Raw genomic sequence first — 20,753 nt, forward strand, 5'->3', positions numbered from 1 at the left:
GGAGCAGGCCCCGTGGCCAGTCTCTCCCCATCAGGGGGCCTCCACATGGACTCCCCGTGGGCTCTGCCCTGGCCACCAGGACTGCCACGTCTGCCTCTCTTCTGGACCCGCCAAGATGACGCTCCGTCCCCTCTCTGGGACACAGGACTCACCAGGCCACACGTGGGACACTCAGTTCTCTAAGTCTCTTGAAATCCAGAAAGTGAGAAATAAGACAATTTAATGATGGCTTCCTTGACTTACAGACAACGGTAGACAAACATGTCTGCCCATGCACGCTACAAGGAAATTCAGGGATGCGTGGTGCCCCAAGGCTGCGGCATTCAGAGCCACCACCCGGCCTTGTGCCGCGTGGTCCCACCACCCGTCTGGCTCAGTGACAACACACACAGGGAGGCAAGGGGCCTGCCTGGCCTCCTGAGTGGGCGGGAGGGCCCGGGCCGAGAGGAGGCAGGGTGCACGGCCACCACCATGCGTCAGGGGAGGAGAGGAGGGAGGAGGAAGAGGGGATGGGTGCTCGGGGGCTGACGTCTCGGGGTGGCGAGGAAGGCAGCCACCACAACCACAGCAGAAAGCAGCACAGGTGGCAGGGGCCAGGCTTTCCTCCCACACACCGAGGTCCTGACGACCCAGCTCCACCTTCCAGAGGCTGGAACCTTCCCGGGATTTGGAGCCGGAGGGGTGGCAAGGGTGGAGCAATGAGAGAGAGGCTCCTTCCAACCCTGAGGCCGCCTGAGACGGACGCCTCCATCCCCTCTTGGCCTGCCTTCCCCCCACAAACCCCCAAGACCTGAGCAGGCGAACGAGAGATCGGGGACCCCATCACGCTTCCGGAATTAACTCAGCTGAGAACAACGTTTCTAAAGAGGGGCAGAAGGAGGAAAAAACGCCACAGGCTTTTAAAGGGAAGACCCAGGAAGGGTGGCGTCGAAGGAGGGGAGAGTGGCCCCTGGCTCTATCCAGCCGTGGCCGCTGGTCCTTGGCCCGACTGTGCCGGGCCCTCTAGCTGAGCATCTTGTGCCGATCGAAGACCGTCTTCCGTTGCTCCTGCACCTGCAGCTTCCACCGCTGCTGAGCGCCTTCCACACGTTCCAGGACCGTGTTGGCGCGGGGTCCCCCGAAGGAGGCCGCGGCAGCCGCCATAGAGCGAGCATCCTGCAGGAGGACAGGAAAGGGAAGATTTGGCACCGTGAGCCAGAGGGGTCTGGAAAGCTGGCACGCAACACATGCCCCGAGAGCAACCCCAAAGTCTGAACTCCCTCCACCCCCAACTGGGAGGCTGGGGCTCCCCAGGGCCGCGGGCTCCTGGAGGGCCTGGCCTCCACCCACAGGGCCCAGCACAGCACCCGGCCAGCTGGAGGCTAGTGCTTGTAGAATCTGGAGGACCAGGCCCGGGAAGGGGGCGCCTGGAAGACCATGATCTGGGGCCCCAGGTACGAAACAGCCAGCTCGTCAGGTCCACAGGTGCACCCCCAGGCCTGTTTCTAACCCTCGACGGGAACACTGAGTGTTGGCCTCAGGACCTCACTCAGCGCTGGGGACTCAAGACACTTGCTGTTTCAGGAAATGCATCGATTGCCCCAAGGCTGGTCCTGGGCTGCAGAACTCCCCTGCCCGGCCGCCACAGCTCAGGGCTGCAGGAAGGCCCAGGGCTAGGACCTGGCTGCGCAGAGAGGAGCGCACATCCACTCTGGGCAGGAGAGGGCCCTCTGAGGGGCCTGCACAGGGGGGCACCCACAGGATCTGCTCTCATGGGGCTGGGATACCCAGTTCATTCTCCCGGGAAACAGGGGATGACGTCCCTTGGGGAGTCTGGCAGGGAGGGAAATTCGGAGCTGGACCCCAGCACCCCATCCCACAGCCAGCCCTGGCCCACCCTTTGGGCCAGTTGGGTGGGCTCGCTCCTTCTCCACCCGCCCCACCGCCCCCGCCCCTTTGCTGTCAGAACGGTTTCTGTCGTCGTCATTGAAGGCAGCATCCTCCCCTAATTACCACTTCTCTGCCCCTGACGCCGGAGCCCGTGCGTTTCCTGCAGGACCCGAGCCTGATCTTTGGGGGGGACTGGAGCCGAGGGCCAGGCCCACACCCCCCTGGGGATTTCCTCCCTGGCTCTCCCTGCCTCTCATCTCCTGCCACACGTCTCTTAAGGGATTAGCACACCTCTCTGAGCCTGGGGCCGCCCAGTAAATGCAACTGCGCTTCTAACGCCCTGAGCTGGCACGGCTTCTGTCACCACGCAGCTGCCAGGCGGGGAGCAGGAGGGGGGCCGGGCGAGGGTGGGGGGCAGAGAGGTGGCTGGAGGGGAGGCCGGCAGGCGGTCCACTGTCGCCGCAGAGTCTCACAAGCACTGCCCATGGCAAGTTAGAGACGGACACAGCCCCAGGAGCCCCATGTCCAGGACTCGAGGCCCCGCCCTCTGCCAGGCCAGGTGAGGGTCACGACACCTCGGAGGCAGGTGCTAGCAGCCTTGGCAGGGGCATGCTGCGTGTGGGGTCCGGACCCCAGGGCTCCACGCCTGGGCTTTGAGGGGCCACCCTCTCCTCCGGCCTCAGGCCCCCCGGCCCAGCTCAACTTAACCATGCCAGGCTGCTCAGGCTCTTGACCACACCATCAGCAGGAATTCCGTCACCTGACGCTCCGACATCATTGCATCACACACACACACACACACACGCACAGTTACAATCTCACAGACTGCCCAGTACGGTGCATTCTGACGTTGCCTGCTCTGCTCCATTTAGTTTTTTAAAATGCTGGCCGTGACTCCTCAACTGACTTCATGACCTCACGGGTCGTGACCTCCAGTTTGGAAAACCCTGGCTCCCAATCAGGAGACGGGCCGGCAGGAGACACGCGATCACACGCGCCCGGCACTTGGCAGGCTGGTGGCCACAGACAGGCGCTCCGGGAGCGCCCTGCAGTTTCGCGCAGCCTGCAGAACTCTCCGGAATCAGACAAGCCTGGCCGTGAACGCTGGCTCTGCGCCTATCAGAACAGGGCCTTGGGCAAGTCACCTGGTCCCCTGAACCTGCTCCCCACCTATTGCTCTTCTCATCGAGACCACAAACCTGAGCTCTCTGGCAGCGCCTGGCAGACAGCAAGCGCTTGGGGAACAGCAGCGATTCCTAATATCAGGCCCAGCTGTGGGGTCTCCCAGGCAGGGGCGGGGGAAGCTAGCAGCCTGTGGCCTTGGAATAAGGACTGTTGCATCACGTCCCCTCTCAAGTCTGTTCCTTTCCAGTTCAGCGGGGCCCACTGAACGCTCCCGGGGGCCAGGGACGCCGCTGGCCCGCCAGCACCTAGCTCTCCTGGCCTCTCCTGCCCAGTCCCCATCTTGTTCCTCCCAGGACCAGCGAGGAGGGAGGGTGTGACCCCGAGGAGCGGGGCGCTGGGAGGCTGTTGCCTGCGTGTGCGTGGCTCTGCGTCTCGGGAGGCTGGGGGGGCAGGCAGAGCATGAAGGGGACGCGCCAGCACGCAGCGCACGACCACGGCCTCGTTTGTTCTCCCTCGGGTAAAGTCTTAACCAACTGCCTCTAAGAGGGAGAATCTGGGTGGAGAGCTCCGTGTCCCCGTGCTAAGAGTCTGATTAAAAGGTATTAAGACCCCGCACCTGTTCTGAGACAGCCCGGAGCGGCCTCCGCGCCGGCTCTGTAGTGGGACGGTGGCCGCAGGTGGGAGAAAGCCCACTGTCTCTCGCCCCTTCCCTCCGAGGCCGGGTCTCCAGGCAGCTCGGGGAGGCAGAAGGCAGTGAGGGGAGGGGGGGTGGCCCCAATCAGGAGGAGGCGCTTGGATGCTGACAGGTTCCCAGGGCCCCCTGGTGGGGGCGGACCAGCACGGTGGTGACAGCGCCACGGTGCACCAGGCGCTGGGCGGGGAACTCCACATGGATCCCCACCAGGCCCACGGGACTGGCACGTGGGCGACATTGTTCCCAGCTGTGGATGAGGAAACCGCGGAAGACGAATCACCTCGCCGCCCAAGGTCACACAGCAGTTCAGCGGCCGGGCCAGGATCTGAACCCATGCCTGCACACCCCTTACCCCAAGACACGCCTGGGTCCCTCTGTGGCCAACGTGGAAAACCCAAAAGCAGACTAACCCCAAGGAGAGAGCAGTGAAGGCACCAGGGATCAGGCACTGCCGCTGGCCCCCCCCAGCCCTGGGAGACCCCGAAGATCCGTATGGACCAGACTGAGCTGACAGACTCCCCATGAGCGCCTGGTGAAACCATTGCATGAACCCTCCTCAGCCCGCCCGGAGGCGCTGGTTCTGAGCCAGCTCTGGACCGGACCCGAGGCTCTGGGACAACAGGGAGATGAGGAAAGAGAACCCCCACCTCTGGTGGGCGGCCCTCGGCCCCAGACCTGGGGGCGCACAGCACAGGCAGCCTCGTGCTCCCCCAGCCACACAGCTAAGCGGGCGAGTGTGAGCCTGCGTCCTCCCTCAGTGCTGACGAATAACCGACTCCTGCTGCAGCCAGCCCCAGGCTTCCTCGTGCATGAACCACCAGGCGTCTTCTGACGCTGTCACATGCCGCTGCTTCTGCTCAGAGGCCTTGCCTGGCGCCCCGGCTGCTCAGGGATGACCTGCCCTGAGCTCGGCCCACTCTGAGCTACATGAGCCCGCAGCCAGCCTCGCCTGCCCTGCTCCCGTCCTCGGCCACACTCGTCCACGCGGCCTTTGTACTGCCGTGCCTGCCTCCCCGCCAGGCCTCTGCCGTGCCGCCCCAGCCTCCCCTCCAACGATAGCACGCTCCTCGGGTGTTAAGACCACCCCCGAAACGTCTAGTTCTGAAGGAGGAATGCACACCGTGACGCTGGCACACACGCGATCACAACAATATGCTGAGGGGACCATCAAGCCTGCTCCAGAGTCAGAGAACTGAACCGGGCGGTCAGCACCCCTGGGGACAGGAAGCGGCAGACAGAGCTGGACTCCCACCAGAACTGGGATCTGAAACCCTGCTCCTGCCAACAGTCCTGCGAGGCCTGATGGCTGTTCTAGAAACGTCTACTGACTCGCAGCCCTCCCATTTGTCCTCAGAGGAGAGGAGGGTGCGTCCCCATCAGCCCCCGAGGCCGTGTGCTGCTCAACCCTCCCTGGAGGAAGCGGGAGCCCAGTGCCCTGAGCCCTGTCTTCTCTGCGGTCCCCATGTGCCCAGGCGCCACCACCATCAGCACGGCCATCATCCTCTCTCCTTGATCCCCGCACCCCTCTCCCCCAGGGGCCCAGGGTGGCAGCCGCGCCCATGGGGGAGATCTCGGAGGACCCTGTTAGAGTGCAGGGGGCCGGCGCTGGGAGCAGCAGAGACACCCGGAGCCTCCTAGAAGCCCTCGCTTCTCTCTCTTCAAAGAGCCAGACCTGCACATCTAAGGCAGCTCCGTCCCGGCAAACATGCTCGCTTCCTCCTTTCAAAGGGCGTCTGAGCCCGGGGATTAGCCCTAAAGCTGCTGGAATCCTGGGAGGCAGCGCCCGGCAGTCAGGCCCACCGAGGCCTGCCAGCGCTTTCAAAGGGACGCGCAGCTTTCATCTCCTCCCCGGGCCGGGGCCGGGGCCGGGGCCGGGGCCGGGGATGCAGGCGAGGCCTCCCCTCCTCCTCCAGCCCTCCAGCCTGGGGTAGGAGAGCTCCCGGCTACAGGAACTGGGGGGATGGCACCCAGGGCCCCCCAGTCCCGGGAAGTGAGCCCACCTCCAGATTTCACTCTGATGGGGCCCAGACTCCTGGGGGAGCCCTGGACCCCAAGCTCCCTTCTCAAGGTCACCGAGTTGTACAGGCCGAGAAGAACTTTCAGAGACCGAGGCCCCGTTGCCACTTTCTTCCTCTTGGGGTGAAAGCGAAGACGCCCCCCCCCGCCCTCCCCAGCCCAAGGAGGCCCCGTCCTTCTTAAGGGACATGCTCTCCAGGCCACTAATAAACCCAGAGACGGCCTCCGTCCTGGTTCTGCCACCGACAGCCAGGCGGGACCTCCCTACCGCTTCCCCATGTGCACTGAGACCGGAGGGTCCGCAAAGACCCCTCCCCATCCGGGACAGGGCCCCTTCCATCCTCTGAGCTCTGAAGATCCCCTCAGCCAGGAGGCCTTCCATCCCAGACAGGATGAAGAGAAGGAGAAGTCCCCCACCCCCACCTGGCAAGGAGCCTCCTGCAGCGTCCAGCTTCCTCCTTCCGGCCCGTCTCCTGCCTCCTGGTCCCTCGATGGCCCCCAGGCTCCCTGCTTAAACCCCCTCGGGCAGACAGGGGGTCTGTGGACCCACATGGTGCCACCTGCATGACTTTTGAGAACGGCCAAAGGAAAGGAAGCCACGTGCGTGCGAGGGGAACGGTGCTGCTGATCCCCAAGAAGGGACGAGCCAGGAGGACCTAAGACGGTGGTATCACAGTCACGAGTGGAGGGAGTGCAGACACACTCACGGCTGCCCTGAGGGGGTCCCTTAGCCACCCCCAGGGCACTGCCCACCCCCATCTCTCCGCAGAGCGGGCTGCACCCCGGCCAGGGTATCAGAGTCCGAACACGCTTTTCATCTTCTAGAACCTCGGGGTCAGGTGTCATCCATCCCCACTCGGCCCTCCCAGGGCCTCAGCCTGACAGCTGCCTGCGGGGCCCATTGTCCTCCCGGCACCTCCGAAACACGGCCAGACAGCACCCCTCCCTGGACAACCCTTCCTACTCTCCCAGGCAGCGTCCACCCTCTGATTCAGGTTCGGCTCCCAGGACCTACACTGACCGACTCTACCCCCTCCTCCCTCCGCAAGGCCCCCTCTCATGAACAGAGACAGCCACGGCTTAAGACTCCACGTGGGGAGCCCCAGGTCTCCCAGGGGAGGGGTACCTGGGCTCAGACCCAAAGACAGCAGCTGCCCTCCGGCTCCGTATCCAGGACACAGGCGACACAACAAGGCCGGCCCAGAGCCATCGTGCCCCACGGCCACACATTCCAGGGAAGTCACAGCCCAGCCGTGTAATCAGCGGCCACATCTCTCAATTACTCCCCAGCCAGGACTGCAATTAGCACATTACCCCGATCCAGGGTGTTCATTAGCGATGCCCCCCTCCATCAGAGCTGCTATTACTGTGCGCTAATAACCAGGTAGGCACGCAAGGTTTCCTCGTGAACGCAGACCACCCAACTGCCAGCGCCTCCACCTCCCAGGCCGGAGTTCCGAGGGGGCCAGGCCCACCCTCTCTGCTCCACCTTTGGCCAAACTCATGTCAGCAGGAGGCTGGGGGCAGACGGGGAAGGGTCCGGGCATGTACCTAGGAGAAGCTCCAGGCCCGTGGAGCAGCCAGGCCTCCCCCGCTCCCTGGCCTCGTGCAGGCCCCCGACTCGGCTGGGCGCTCCACACCGGGATCTGAGCCCCGGACCCTCTTCTTGGGGGGAACCCACCCTTTCCCACGTCCAAGCCAGTGCCTGAATTGCTCCAAACTGAGACTGCTGGTGGCAGTTTAGCTGATGTCTGGTGACCTTGAGTGACCCTGGACGCACTACCACGCACCGGTGGAGGTTCACCTGGACTGCCTCGTCTTGCAGACGACTCCTTCTCATGGCGTCAAACCTCCCTCTCTTGACTCCCCATTCGGGGTCCCTGCGCCCCTGGCTTCGCCCAGAGAGGGGCCAAGCTCTCATCTGTACACGTCTGAAGGCTGCCACCTCCAGAAGTTTGGTTCTTGTTTTTTCCTCAAGCTACACACCTCCCAGTCTCTTCAACTCACTCTCCTCGATGTGGCTGACACGCTTCGCCACTGGAAGCCCCCTGCATCTGTGCTGGCTCCCTCCCCTCACCTCCCTCCCTGGATGAGCCATGAGGAGCACCCTCCAGCAGCAGGGGGCCTCGGGATGGAGCTGGCAGACGTGCGGTGCCCTCCACAGCCTTCTGGAGCTGCCATCCCCAGGGCAGACAGCGGCACAGCCCGGCCCCGCCTATGGACCGCCCGCACTGCTGTGAGGCCCTCGGGCCGACCACTGTCTCGTGCACACAACTGGTGGCTGTGGGGGCCTGTAAGGGGAGCTCGGGGCACGTGGGGTCAGAGAGTCCTCCAATCTCCCTGGGGAGTGCAGCCCCTCACCACTCTGCCCAGCAGGCCGCACAGCGCTCACCACTTCCCGCTCCCACCCCGGGCTCCTGTGCAGGCTGCCGAGCTCCTCAGGACGGGGAAGGGGGAGAGGACGAGGGTCACTGTTAGTGTGACCGGCCTGCCCCAGCCCCACCAGCCCCCACCCCAGTGCGAGCACCTGCCAGGCTTGTGGACTCCCAGGTGTTGGTGGTTCCCATCTTCCTTACGTAAGGGAACCAAAACTCCTCAGCTTGACAGTTGAGGCCTTTAGTAATCTGGCCGAAGCGTGCTGGCCGGCTCGACGTGCCTCTAGTCCTAGACCTGCCTGCCTTATCCCTGAAACGCTCAAGGTTCCTCAAGCGTATACGCGGTAGTTTCCCACCTCAGCACTCCCACCACCTGACTCCTCACCGGCTCTTGAAATCCTGCTTTGCCCCAGGGCTGGGGCTGCATCTGCAGTGAGCAGGGGCTCAACAGATGTCTGTGGAATCTGGAAAGCCCATCGCCACCTCCAAGCCCAGCAGAACCTGACACGACGTGAGGAACCAGGATGCCGGGGGTCTGTATGTGTGACAGGCCTGGTTGGCTCATGTCCCCTCTGATAGAAACGTGGTAAAGCAGGCGGACGCGGCTCCAAGCTGTGCACCGAGGCTGATGGTGCCAGACATGAGGAGACATGCAGGCCACCTCCCGCTCCACCTGCAAGGGCAACGGGCTGCCCCTGCTGGAGAAACAGCTGGGTCGGGTGACGTGTGGACATGGAGCAGAAGAGCGAACCAGGGCACGGCGGGGCACACACACCCCCATGCAGGCCCCAGTGGTGCCGTTCTGGTTCTGCCCCAGAGCCCCGTTACCTCGTTCTCCTCCTCATTGTGCAGCTGTTCTGTGTACGCATCCGGCTTTCGGATCAGAGGGTCCACCAGCATCAGGAAAGTCATGTAGAGCAGGAGGGCCCCCACCACCGACAGGTAGATGACAATGATGACCTGAGGAGGAGACCGACCCGTGAGCAGCACCCTGGGCATCTGCGTCCCACGGCGGTGACCGCACCATGCACTGGGGAAGGGCTGAGACCGTGTGGGCCTGGAGGGACGGGGGCCAGGAAGGGACAGCACGGCCTGCTCCACGCGTTTACTAACTCTGCCCCAAACTGAGGGGGTCCCACAGGAACACTGAGTTCCCCAGCAGGCATAGAAGACAGACGACAAAGGAAGGAGTCTGGATCCTGACTCCCCAAGATGCTCCCGGGGCTGGGGAGCAGGGAAACGGGGCCCCCTGGCTACGGAAGAGCCTATGACAAAGGGTGGAAAGCGATGGGGCACTAAGAAGAGCAAGCAGGTGGCGGGCGCAGAGGCCGAGGAGAAGGAACCTGGGCACGTGGGCGCATCCCACTGCTGGGCGCGGGAGTGATGGGGGGACGTTTCTGCACCCAGCGCCCGCCAGCAGGACAGCCTGGCAAGGTGTGCAATGATGGCTGGAGGCCAGGTCCAGCCCCCATGGGTAACCCTGCAGGGAGGAGACAGCCAGGGGCAGAGGGACAACTTCACGAATTTCTCACATACACGGAGAGCCTCACACGCTGCAGTCGGACAGACGCAGCGAGGCTAACGCAACGTTCCTCCACGTGGGAGCTCTGGGCATTGAAGACTGGACCCTCAAGACACTGAGCATCCACGGTCCCCGCAATGGTGTCAGCAACACACCTCAGTTATTGGGGCCACAGAAGCCTCTCCACTCATCTCTGAGTGTCCCTTGGGGGCCAGGAACCCCCTGATTGAGAACCAACAGGTCCCAAGATTAGTACACGGCAGAGACGTAACCTGGACCCAGGTTCACTGACTCCATCCAAAAGGCTTTCTCTACTTCCAAACGCCGGGCCATCCCTGGCTTCTGACCCCAGCCCTGGCCCCTAACTGACTGTGAAGAGGGGATAAAAGCAAGCTCGGGCTTCCAGGTGTGGGGCTCAGTCTACAGCCACACTCACCTGGACCGACCTCCTCCGCAGCGGGGGCATCAGCGTTCACGCCTCCTTAAATGGGGTCAATAATCAGACCTGTTGCCCGCGCCCCAGGAAGGGGGAGGGGGAATGGAGGCTGACTCTCGGAGAGGCCGAAAGTGGGGAGTCTCCTGGGAGAATGGCTGGAAGGAAATCGGGGGGACTAGGAGGAGGTCGCCATGTCGGGAAGTCCCTTCCCCACTGAAGAGGGAGAGGTGACATCCAGCTCAGAATTTGAGGGCTCAGAGGGTGGGGCCCCCGGAGCAGGTTCAGAGGAGGAAGGCCGGGTCCAGGAGGGACGGACTTGGCGGAGGATGAAAGGCATTGAGTCTGCACAGCGTGACAGGGCAGTGACAGGGGTCGGGAACAGGCAGCTGCCCTCCATCTGAAAGGCGAGGACACTGAGGACCCCCGGGCAGGCCAGGAGCTGCCGGCTCCCTGGGCTGGGCAGGGAGGATCGTGGTGAGGACCCCCTCCCCTCTGATGCACCCCCAAAGGGGACCTGACAGAGGACTCAGTGGTGTCGTGAAGGTCCTCAGAGCTCTTTCCCGATGCTACTACTAGACTCTTGACAGGACAAACGGAAATGAGCCTAAAAGCTGGAGCAGGAAGGCCTTATGCTCGAAATCGGAGAGCGTGGTCGGGCTCCCCATGGAGAACCTGGACTGGAGACCCGGAGGGGGTCTGGGAGACGAGGTTCTGCCAGAGAGAGCCATGATCTGGGCAAGTCCTGCCTGGAGGCAGAGAAGGGCCTGGGTCCTGGCTGGCCTCACTTCCTGTGGTGGTGGCTGTGTCCACCACCTCCCTCCTGAATCCAGCCAATGACCTATGAGAACATGGTGCAGGGAGGAGCCAAAGGAAGCAGCCTGAGCCCTCTGCCCAGGTCCTAGCCCCAGACACCGGCTTGGTTCACGTCTCTCCAGGCTCCCAGCTCCATGCTCTCAGCTGCAGCTGTGTGGGGACCGCTGGCTGGAGGTTGCAGGGAGAGCGGCCACCACGACGGGGTGGGACATAGTTCCTCCGTCTACAACCAGGCCAGCTTAGAAGCCAGTCCCAGAGCCACCCAGAATGTTCCAGAACAGAGAAGAGCCGGTGGCATAGGGCAGGGGTGGGGAGGGGGGTGGGACTGGTGGTACGTTACCTTGATGGTGGTGGTGCTGCGCTCCTCGTACCTGCACTCGCACAGCAAGCAGTAGGCCTCCACGTCATGGCCGGGCACAGGCATGGGGTCAACCACGTGCAGGCAGTTGCTGCGGCAGAGACAGGGGCTGAGGGGGGCCGTGGGAGGAGGAGCAGGGCGGGGGGGGAGGGGGCGGTGTGGGAGGAGGAGCAGGGCTGAGGGGGGCCGTGGGAGGAGAAGCAGGGCGGGGGGGGGGGCGTAAGAGGAGGAGCAGGGCCGAGGGGGGCCGTGGGAGGAGGAGCAGGGCCGAGGGGGGCCGTGGGAGGAGGAGCAGGGCCGAGGGGGGCCGTAGGAGGAGGAGCAGGGCTGAGGGGGGCCGTGGGAGGAGGAGCAGGGCCGAGGGGGGCCGTGGGAGGAGGAGCAGGGCTGAGGGGGCCGTGGGAGGAGGAGCAGGGCTGCCGGGCAGAGGGGACCAGGCTCCTGGGGAGGGCAGGGCTCTAGCGAGGGTGACAGCCCTGGCCCTGCCCATGAGCACCAGCTCCCCAAAGTACACCCCAACTTTAGGGAGTTGCCACTCCCCAAAGTTCTGGCCCCGCCTGCCCTTGTATCTCATGCTGTGCGCTCCCTGAGCAGGCCTGTCCCTTCCAGAGATTTCTACTTGGAGGCTGGTGGGTCTCAGATGAGACTTATCAGCTGGGTCTCTCTCCTCCATTCTCATGCCCCGCTGCCTGTGAGTGCCCCGTCGGGACCACAAACCCCACAGCCTCTGCCCCTGACTCCCCAATTCCCCAACTGGCTCCATGGTCGTGTTCCCAATGGCAGAGAGCACGTCTCCCACCCACTCCATGGCCCAAGTTGAACCTGGGAACCATCCCTGACACTGCCTGTACTCCCACCCACAATCCCGCACACCCAGGGACTCCCCTCCTCAAACATCTCTAAAACCCTGCTTCCTTACTCTCCCCCACGGCTGCGTCTTAGCGGAGCCCTCCTCATGTCTTCCTCAGACGGCCCCCCGCCCACTGCCCTCCCGCCTTGGTTTGGCCCTGTTCCAAACCACTTTCACCAGCAGCCCGGTGGTCTCCCCAGATGAAACTCCGGTCCTGCCACTGCCCAGCTTAGCCCGGTCGCTGCCCCACCGCAGGGCCTCTGCTCCACCCAGGCGCCCATCCACCTCACACCGGGGCTGCCCGCCTGTCCAGCTCCTCACCCCGCTGCCCACCCTCCAGCTGTGCTGACCCCCTGGACTTTTCTCTGAACGAGCCACGCTCCCCTCCCTGACACGACTCACACCCTGTGCCAGGAATGCCCGGCTTCATCACCGCCTCCTTCCCCTCTCTGAAGCCCACACGGCCTTCGGGGTTCAGCTCCGGAGCCCTCCCCACAAGAGCAGCTCCTCACGCTCGTCTCCGCGCCACCACTGATGGCTCTGCACTGGAGTCAGACCTTCACCCCGGGAGACGTCATGTCCCTTGAGGATAGGGGTCCGCTCCACGTCCCCAGCGCCTGGCACAGTGCTGGCCAGAGCAAGGCTCGGTACCCGAGCGACTGCCGTCACGCTGCTGAGGCCAGGACCCAAACTGGACGCCCGGCCTCACAGTCGCTGCAGGATGCTCAGCCCCAGGGGCCCGTGCTGGTCTGGGCTCTAACCCGGGCCGCTCCGTCCCTGCCTGCCTCGGAGCAGCACGTTTCCAACCTGGCTGGCTCACAGACCACACTGAGCAAGCCAGGGACCCTGCAGACGCACCCGTATCATCACCCCTGGGAAAACCAAACACCCCCAGAGGTCCGCAGAGGCGAACTGGGGGTCACGGTGCAGTGGACAGCCAGCTCTGGGCTGTCCCCGCCCTGCCATGAAGCGTCTGGTGCCCTGGGCCTGTCCTCCCCTCTGTGACGGGCAGGGCTCGTACCACACGACCCTCAAGTCCCTTCCAGCTCTGACAGGGATGCGGCCAGCGTGGAAGACAGCTCCCTGAGAGCAGTCAGGCCTGTTCCGCGCTGTCCCGGGGTCCTGCTAGACTCAGGCTGGGTTTCTGGCAGAAGCATGGAGGATGTGCGATGTGAAGACCAGGTGTTGAAATAAAAATGGGGCGTCCTCTAAAAGCCTCTGTCCCCCCTAGAAACCCAGGTTTCTAGCAGGGGCACATATGGCATACATGTGTGCAGCATATAGGACTTTATCTAAACCTCTGGTGACCCAGTCCCACCTCCGGGCAGCAGCTTCCGTCACAGTACCCCCTGCTGCGTGCATGGTCCTTCCCCTACTGTGACTGAACCCACCCTCTCAGATCCCACATGCAGCTGCCACAGGGAGCAGGGATAGACAAGGCCAGGGTCACACCCGGCACCTGGTCACCACTCCTGGGACCTCCCATCTCCAGGAAGTCACTACAATCCTTCTGAGGACCAGATTCCTCCCGTCCCAAGCCACATGGGCTCCTGGTGCTTCAGTGGGATGCGTGGATTCCCCACGGGGCCAAAGTGGGGTGTCAGAGGCAGCTGGGAGGGGCCAACCTGAGCTCTTCAAATTGGGTCCTGTCACTCAGGGATAGGCTGTGAGGGGTAAAGGAACAGCAAAGGAGGAGCTGACGTTTCTGCCGTGTCCGGCTCTCCAGAGAGTCAGTGGGACCCCAAACACGTCCTTGCTCTCAGAAGGACCCCATTTACCGTGGGGATCAGCGCCTTCAAGCCTCTACAGGCTGGCCAGAGCACACCAGGGGAGAGGGCACAGAGAACAACAAGCCGGGCTGAGGTCTCTGCTCTTCTGCGCGTTCTGTGCTTGTAGGCAACTCATTTAACCTCCCTGGGTTTCCTCATTTACGAACGAAGGCTGACTCCAGCAGTATCTTTCAAACTGTGCTCTGGTGGGCACCCCAGGACCCACGGTGCGGGAGCAGGGTGCAAGGCGGGGCTGAGGGACCCCTCCCTCCCAGCCAGAGCACTTCTGACTTCCACACCTTGTGCTTCCAGAACAGGTTTTGTTGGAAGAAAGGCTGTATCTGTAGACGGACAAAGACCCTGAACTAGCCAACCTGGCGGGTTCTTTCCTGCTCTGGGATGGTCTCTATGCCGTACATCCCTGGGGGACATGCCAGCTGGCAAAGTTGTTGGGGCTTCTGTCTCTTTGTGGCATGTACTTCAGCACTCCCAACGCTAGATGGCAGAAAACCAGCCACACAGGGGCCAGCCAAACAGGATGACTTCCCTCTGGGACAAATCCTGGATCTTACGTCCAGCCTCAGTTTCAGCCACCACCCTTAACAGAACTGCCTTGAGGGTCTAGATTTAAGACTGTTCATCAGCAGCCCCCTAATTCTGATGTATACGGGGAAGGACATAAACGCTGGCCTGAGAGGTCCCCGCAGGACTCCTGTGTCTGGGCATCCCAGTCTGGGTTTCAGGCCAGGCTGCAACCTCAGGGCAGAGACCGTGCATGCTACCAAGATCTGCCAGGGCCTGCGGGATGCAGCCTTACCGTCTGCCAGGGCCTGTGGGATGCAGCCTTATGATCTGATGGTGCTGAGACATCCATCAATCCATTTACTGATGCCATCTGACCCAGAACCACAGACACAAGGAGGTGGCAGGGGCTCCTCCCAGGTCTTCACGTCTCAGGGCCTCGTGAATCCATCAGGACAGGCGAGAACAGAGGGAGACAGTCCAGCGCCGGGGGGAGCCCCGGTTGTGCGGGGCTACGGTGTACGTCTGATGACGATTACCTATGGGGCCTCTGGTAAGGCTTGATAACGTATATTAGTCACGATATCAGCTAACGTTTACATGGCACTTACTACGTGCCAGGGATCGTTCGAAGCGCTAAACAGCCATGCGTCGCTTAACGATGGGGTCACGTCCGAGAAATGCGTCATTAGGCGATCTCGTTGTTGTGCGAACGTCACAGAGTGCACTTACACAAACCTAGATGGTGCCGTCCACTGCACACCCAGGCTAGATGGCACTCATCTGATGGCACCAACATTGTATACACGGTCCATTGCTGACTGGAGTGTCATCACGCAGCACAGGACTGTAGTAACTCGTACGTGTGTGCGTGCACGCACACGTGATTATTTAATTCTCACGATACTGCCACCGTCTTACAGAGGAGGAAACTGAAGTGCACTGGAGGTTAAGTCACTGGTCACGCAACGACAAGTGGCTGAGCTACACGTGAAGCCAGGCAGGCCAGCCCCAGAGTGTGTGCCCCTAACTAGGCCGCCCCTCGGGAAATCAGACTATCTTAGGGTTGGATGGGGTCAAAGCTCCCCACTGCTGTTCTGGACCAATAATCTACATCATAATCACCTGAGGGACCTTAAGGAAAGGTTACTGTCCCCCCATATTTACTGACTCAATTAAGTACGTAACGAACAACATGGTGACTACAGTGAATACTATATTATATACTGAAAGTGGCTAAGAGAATGGAACCTAATGTTCTCACCACACACACACGGTAATTATGGGAGGTGACGGAGGTGTTAACCAACCTTACTGTGGTAACTGTTTCGCAATATATACGTGTATCCAATCGTCACGTTGTCCACGTTAAACTTACACAATGTCGTATGTCCGATGCATCTCAACAAAGCTGGGAAAAATTACAAACCCAAATCTCAAGGACAGGAGGGAGTGGGGAATCTGTATTTTCTCAATGCGCACCTGCCAATCCTAATGTACTAACCCTTGTGACGCTGATCCCTTCCACGGAGACTTTATCAAGGAATCACCCATCTGTGCTCAGGTGCCTCCAAGGATGGGGCTTCCCAGCTCCTGAAGCCCAGATTAGAAATGCTCCAGCCATGCACACGAAAGTCTGTTTCCTGAAGCTTTCTTCCTTTGGCCTCCATTCTACACCCAAACCACACTGAACATAACTGAGACCCACAAGCCCCCAATTCCACACGCCCCCACCTCCCAGAGGGGGCCAGCCCCTCTCCCGTCCTTGTGAGCCTCCACGTGGCCCGAGACCTCTCTGCAGCCTCTCTCTAGCGCCTCTAGGACCATCCCTTCTAGGACAATGTGTAGGAACTTCCCTTCACAAGCTGGTCTCCTTTCTCTGAACGAAGTGGTGATTATTTCTCTCTCTTTTAAAGGGAGGCAGGCAGAAAAGAATTCAAGACTCCAGGAGTGTATTTGAAATTCTCTCTTTGGGCTTCAGTCTCTGGAATTATAAAATGGGAACACAACCTACCCCATCAACCTTACAGGGTCCTTCTGAGACTGGCACTGAACACCACACGCAACAGAGCTTTGCAAAAGTACGCAAGCACGCAAAAGATCCCACACAGTGTGTGGCTGTAGGACCCACCTCTCCCAACTCCTCTGCTACTATTGGGCACACGTTAATAAACGCCCAAATCAAAGCAAAATAACAAAATCCACTCCTCTGACCAGGAACCCCTCAGCTGGAATTCAAAACATCCGGATCCTATTTCCAGTGTGTCGTGTGACCACAGACAAAACAGTCCTTTGTAGGGTTCCCTAAAGCGATGGGAGAGCAGGGGTCCGCCAGGGCTCCAAGAACTCTGGGAAACACCCATAACTTCCACTAGGTGTAGGAGCCAAGGGGAGCCTGCACAGTGCCTTACCAGTCCTTCTGCGACACATTCTGGTTGTAAATGTGTCCACTGATGTTCCTGTACGGCGGACAGATGCATTTGCACCGGATATCTTCAGAACTCTGGAAAAGGAGGGACACATCAGGCAGGCAGGGCCCGGGGCCTGGGGTCTAGCAAACTCAACTTTCAGTTCCCTGGTCCATAAAGCGACCATAGGAAGGCTCTTGATCTTTCCCCATCCCCAAGTTCGGCAGGAATGACTTCCGCAGGAAGGATGCTACAGCACAGCACGGGGTCCTCAAGGCAGAAACCATCCAGGGGGCAAACGAGGCTCACAGAGAGCTGCCGAGGGCTGCCAGTGCCTAGCAGGGTGTTTGGGGGGCGGGGACAGCAGGCAAAGTGACAGTCCTCTCCCCTGGGGCCCCACCTGTGTGTGCACCTCTGCCCAGCAGTCTTGCCGGCTAGCCTCTTCCCCCTGACTCCACCTCCAACTTCCCAGGTTAGGGCTGGGGAAGGCCAGGGCAGGGTAAACAAGAGAAACTGGACGTTCCCAGGGACCACTCAGCAGCCCCCTGCAAATCCTTCCTCTCTGAATGGGGAGGAGACAGCCCCGCAGACATCTCATTCCAGTGCGGAATTTCCGGGAGGGAGTGGAAGCAAGCCTCAGACTCAGAGTCCATCTTACTTCGAAGCCTCGAGATCTTCAAATTCCACAGACCTCCCCACGCCCAGCTTCAGAGTCCTCCACCCAGAAGGAGGGGAGGGGCAGTGAATGTCAGTAGCCCCCACGCACCCAGGCTGGGCCCCCTCCATCACAGAAGCTTCTCCCTGTGCAGGACTTCACACTCACAGAGCATGTCTACTCCCCATATCACTTGATTCTCCCTAAAACAGCAGGACATAGCACCCCTCCTACTCCACCAGAAGGTATGGAGAACTTGCATAACTTCCCCAAACACAAAATTCCTGGTGGATTCCACCGCGGGCCTGCCTGATCCGGAAATTCTGTGCACCACCCTGTCCCCTCCCAGTCCTGCGCCTGAGAAAACAGCCCTAGAAGTCTGGCCCCCAGGGGAAGTGAGGGGCAGGGCTGGGCAGCAGCTGCCTCGGGGGGAGCCCTGTCCGCGGGCAGGGTGGTCGTGCCCAAGGGGTGCCCAAGGCTGGCTCACCCCCCTCACCTTGTTGCCTTGAGCAGGGGGCACCAGCAAACAGCCGACCACGGCCACCAAACACAGCAGCTGCATGCTTATCGGGCTGGGCGGCCGGCCAGACCGGACACCTGGAAAGGAAACGTGGAGTCGAAGGAGCGATGGCTCCTCTCGGGCCCCTTAGCCGTGCAGCCGGACGTGGATGGGGTGGGGGGCTGGGATCCAGGCTCCCAGGGCCTTCCAAACCCGGGGGCCACATGCTGCATGCCCTCTCCCCAGCTCTCCGGCTCTCTGCCGCCCACCCGGCTGCGGGGGCCTGCTGGGGGCCCCGACCAGGCCCGGCCCCCGCCCTCCGCCATCGCCGCCCCGCAGCAGCTCCTCCCCGCGCAGGCCCGACGGGAACCTCGGGCGCGGGGTCCGGGCGCCCCGACCCGATGGCCGGAGCCAGTGCCCACCACGCCCGAAGCTCTCGGCCCGGCCTGGGACCCCCAGGGCCCCCGCGCCCCCCGCACCCCTCCCCCACGCCGCGTCCCTAACCTGCGAGCCCCGCCGCTGCCGCGCAGGCCCCAGCTGGCCCCGCCCCTCCAGGCTGCTATTGGCTGTCGGAGCAGCCGCTCAGCCCCACTCGCTGTCGCCAAGGCAACAAGGCCCACCTTCACCTGGGCGGAAGGCTCCCGCGCAAGGGACAGGGAGGCATTTCTCAAACCTGACCGAACCAGAAAAGGGAGCGTCGGCCTTTGTGTGGCCTGTAGAATTCCCCCCCGGCGCGCTCCGCCCCTCCTGCTATCGTGAAACTCGGGGTTTCCGAGCCGGGACGCGCTTGTTCTACTTTGCTGTTTTAAAGAGAAAGCACTTTACCAACAATACTCTAGCAACAACAACCGGAATGATGAAATCGGATTAAAGGGCTTTGTCCTCGTTCACAATCTGGAAATGTCCTTTAGGGATCTACGTCTTTGCTGCAGGGGCGTTACCCGGCGCCACCACCTCTTCTCCCCGTCCTCCCACCATGAGGAGGAGGAGGGAACCAGGGGGGGCATAGGCCGGGGGGCTGGCCCGTGGAGCGTGCACAGCAGCCCCTCAGCCTGTCCCGTGTCCCCCTCCACCAGGTGCTGGTTCTGGACCTGGCAGAGGGAGGCAAGAGGTGCAAGGCCAGCCTAGGGGAGGGAGGCAGGGAGGTCCAGGCTGCTGAGGGGCAGACGAGGACTTCTCGCCAGCTGTGAAGGAACAGGGAGCCATTGGGATCCAGGGTGGCAGATCCAGGGTGGGGACACCTGGGCTTCGGTCCTGGCTCCGCCATAAGCAGCTGTGTTACTCCGGAGATGACATCCCCCTCTCTGGCCTCAGTGTCTTTATCTGTGAAACGAGTTGATCGGGTACTAAAGTCCCTTTCAGCTTTGATATTTTGGGATCCCTGGGGGTTGGCTTGATGTGGCCCACCCTCGAGGCTGGTGGCTGGAACCAGCTTATGGGCCGCGTCCAGGGGGAATCAAACCCTCCCAGGCATTGTGGACTGTGGAAGCCACTTGGCATGGAGGTCATTGGGTATGTGCTTCTCGCTCCTACTTCTGTCTTACTCCTCTTTATGTCCTTGCCGCCCGGCAGGGTGCCCTACACTTGGGGGGTCTCGGGAAACATGTGCTAAACTGGATTGGGAGGAATTAAATCAAACCCGGTGGGAAGCCAGGCTGCAGGCACTCTGGGGCGTCACGGTGAGAATTCCACATTGGTAAATTGAGGATAATAATACCTACCTTCAGGGTTGTTGTGAGGGTCTATGTAAGTCTATATGGCCAAAGCACTGGAACCGTGGCTGGCCCGGGAGTGGGGAGGTCTAGAATGACAACATTGGTGAGCAGGCTGGGGCAGAGACAGAATGCCTGCCATGTGGGGGCGGGGGGACAGTCAGGCACTGGAAAATACCTCCTGCGTGGAGGTGGGGACCATCACGGGAACTGTAGCCTGGGGCTGAGTCTGTGCCCCTCCACTGCATGACCCTCTGACCCCAGCACTAAGGGTACCCAATACTGAGCTCACCGTCTCCCTGTCAGATGGAAGGGAGGCTCCCATTTTCCTCGCTGCACCAGCATCCTGCATTTCTCAGGTCCCCCCGATTGTGGTGTCAAGTTATCTTTGACTCTGCTCTCTCCTGTCTCCACATCTAGTCTATCTCCATGTGCCCCAGGGACGGCTCTCGTCACCCTGCCTGCCTGCTGCCTCGCCAGCACTCTGCTCCCTGAAATGCATTCTCTTCCTCTGTCCCTGCTTCCCTCCCATCTTCCTGCAGTCCTGTTGTCAGCACGTGGCTCGTTGCTCAGTAGTCATTGATAGCGCCCTGTCATGTCAAATCCAGACCCCTCGGCCAAGCCCTGTGGCCACGTCTGCCCTCCCCGACGCTGTCTGGTCTCTGGTCACTCCCACCAGCTGTCTGCCATATCTGGCTCCGCTCCTACCAGTTCTCCAGAGGATGTCATCACCTGGTGGCCCTGCCAATCCTTATCCTTCATCTCTTTCAAACCTCTGCCCCACGCACTTCCCTTCCAGAAACTTTTCCCAAGTAGCCCTCCCCGACCCAGGGCACCTCACTCCCACATGCCCGCCGTACACGCCCGCCGTGTGCCCTGTGTGTAAGAGCCAGGCTGTCGAGATGAGTCTGAGCCTAGGTATTCAATTCAGTTCCGTGACATGCGCCGAGCACTGTCCAGACGCCCCAGGGGACCCATGGACAAGCCCCAGGGGAACGCTGCTTTCCAGAAGTGGACAGTGTTGTAGGAGAAATCATTCGGCCAGGACGTAATTTAAAATAGAAAGTGATATGTCACAGACGAGTTTCCCGCTAAAATCATTTTTGAGTGCTGTGCGCTGGTTGCCATGG

At 61.5% G+C, this 20,753-nt stretch overlaps 1 protein-coding gene across 3 annotated transcripts; it reads right to left on the reverse strand.

The window, feature by feature from the left end:
* Window positions 1-203: 203 nt before the first annotated feature.
* On the reverse strand, window positions 204-18,668 carry TMEM9 (transmembrane protein 9). 3 transcript variants are annotated; one of them, XM_008541069.2, is made up of 6 exons: window positions 18,416-18,668; window positions 17,909-18,009; window positions 16,761-16,852; window positions 11,191-11,299; window positions 8,908-9,039; window positions 204-1,155 (listed from the first exon to the last, which is right to left on the reverse strand). In XM_008541069.2, exons 2-6 carry the CDS (start codon window positions 17,972-17,974, stop codon window positions 1,003-1,005), a joined length of 552 nt encoding a protein of 183 aa, XP_008539291.1. In that variant the 5' UTR covers window positions 17,975-18,009; window positions 18,416-18,668; the 3' UTR covers window positions 204-1,002. The 3 variants fall into 3 exon arrangements, with proteins under 3 accessions (XP_008539291.1, XP_008539292.1, XP_070458455.1); XM_008541070.2 differs by having other exon boundaries at window positions 18,310-18,420; XM_070602354.1 differs by lacking the exon at window positions 18,416-18,668 and adding an exon at window positions 18,282-18,413.
* Window positions 18,669-20,753: the final 2,085 nt, after the last annotated feature.

The sequence above is a fragment of the Equus przewalskii genome, chromosome 31 (assembly GCF_037783145.1).
Source record: "Equus przewalskii isolate Varuska chromosome 31, EquPr2, whole genome shotgun sequence".
Taxonomy (NCBI): Eukaryota; Metazoa; Chordata; class Mammalia; order Perissodactyla; family Equidae; genus Equus; species Equus przewalskii.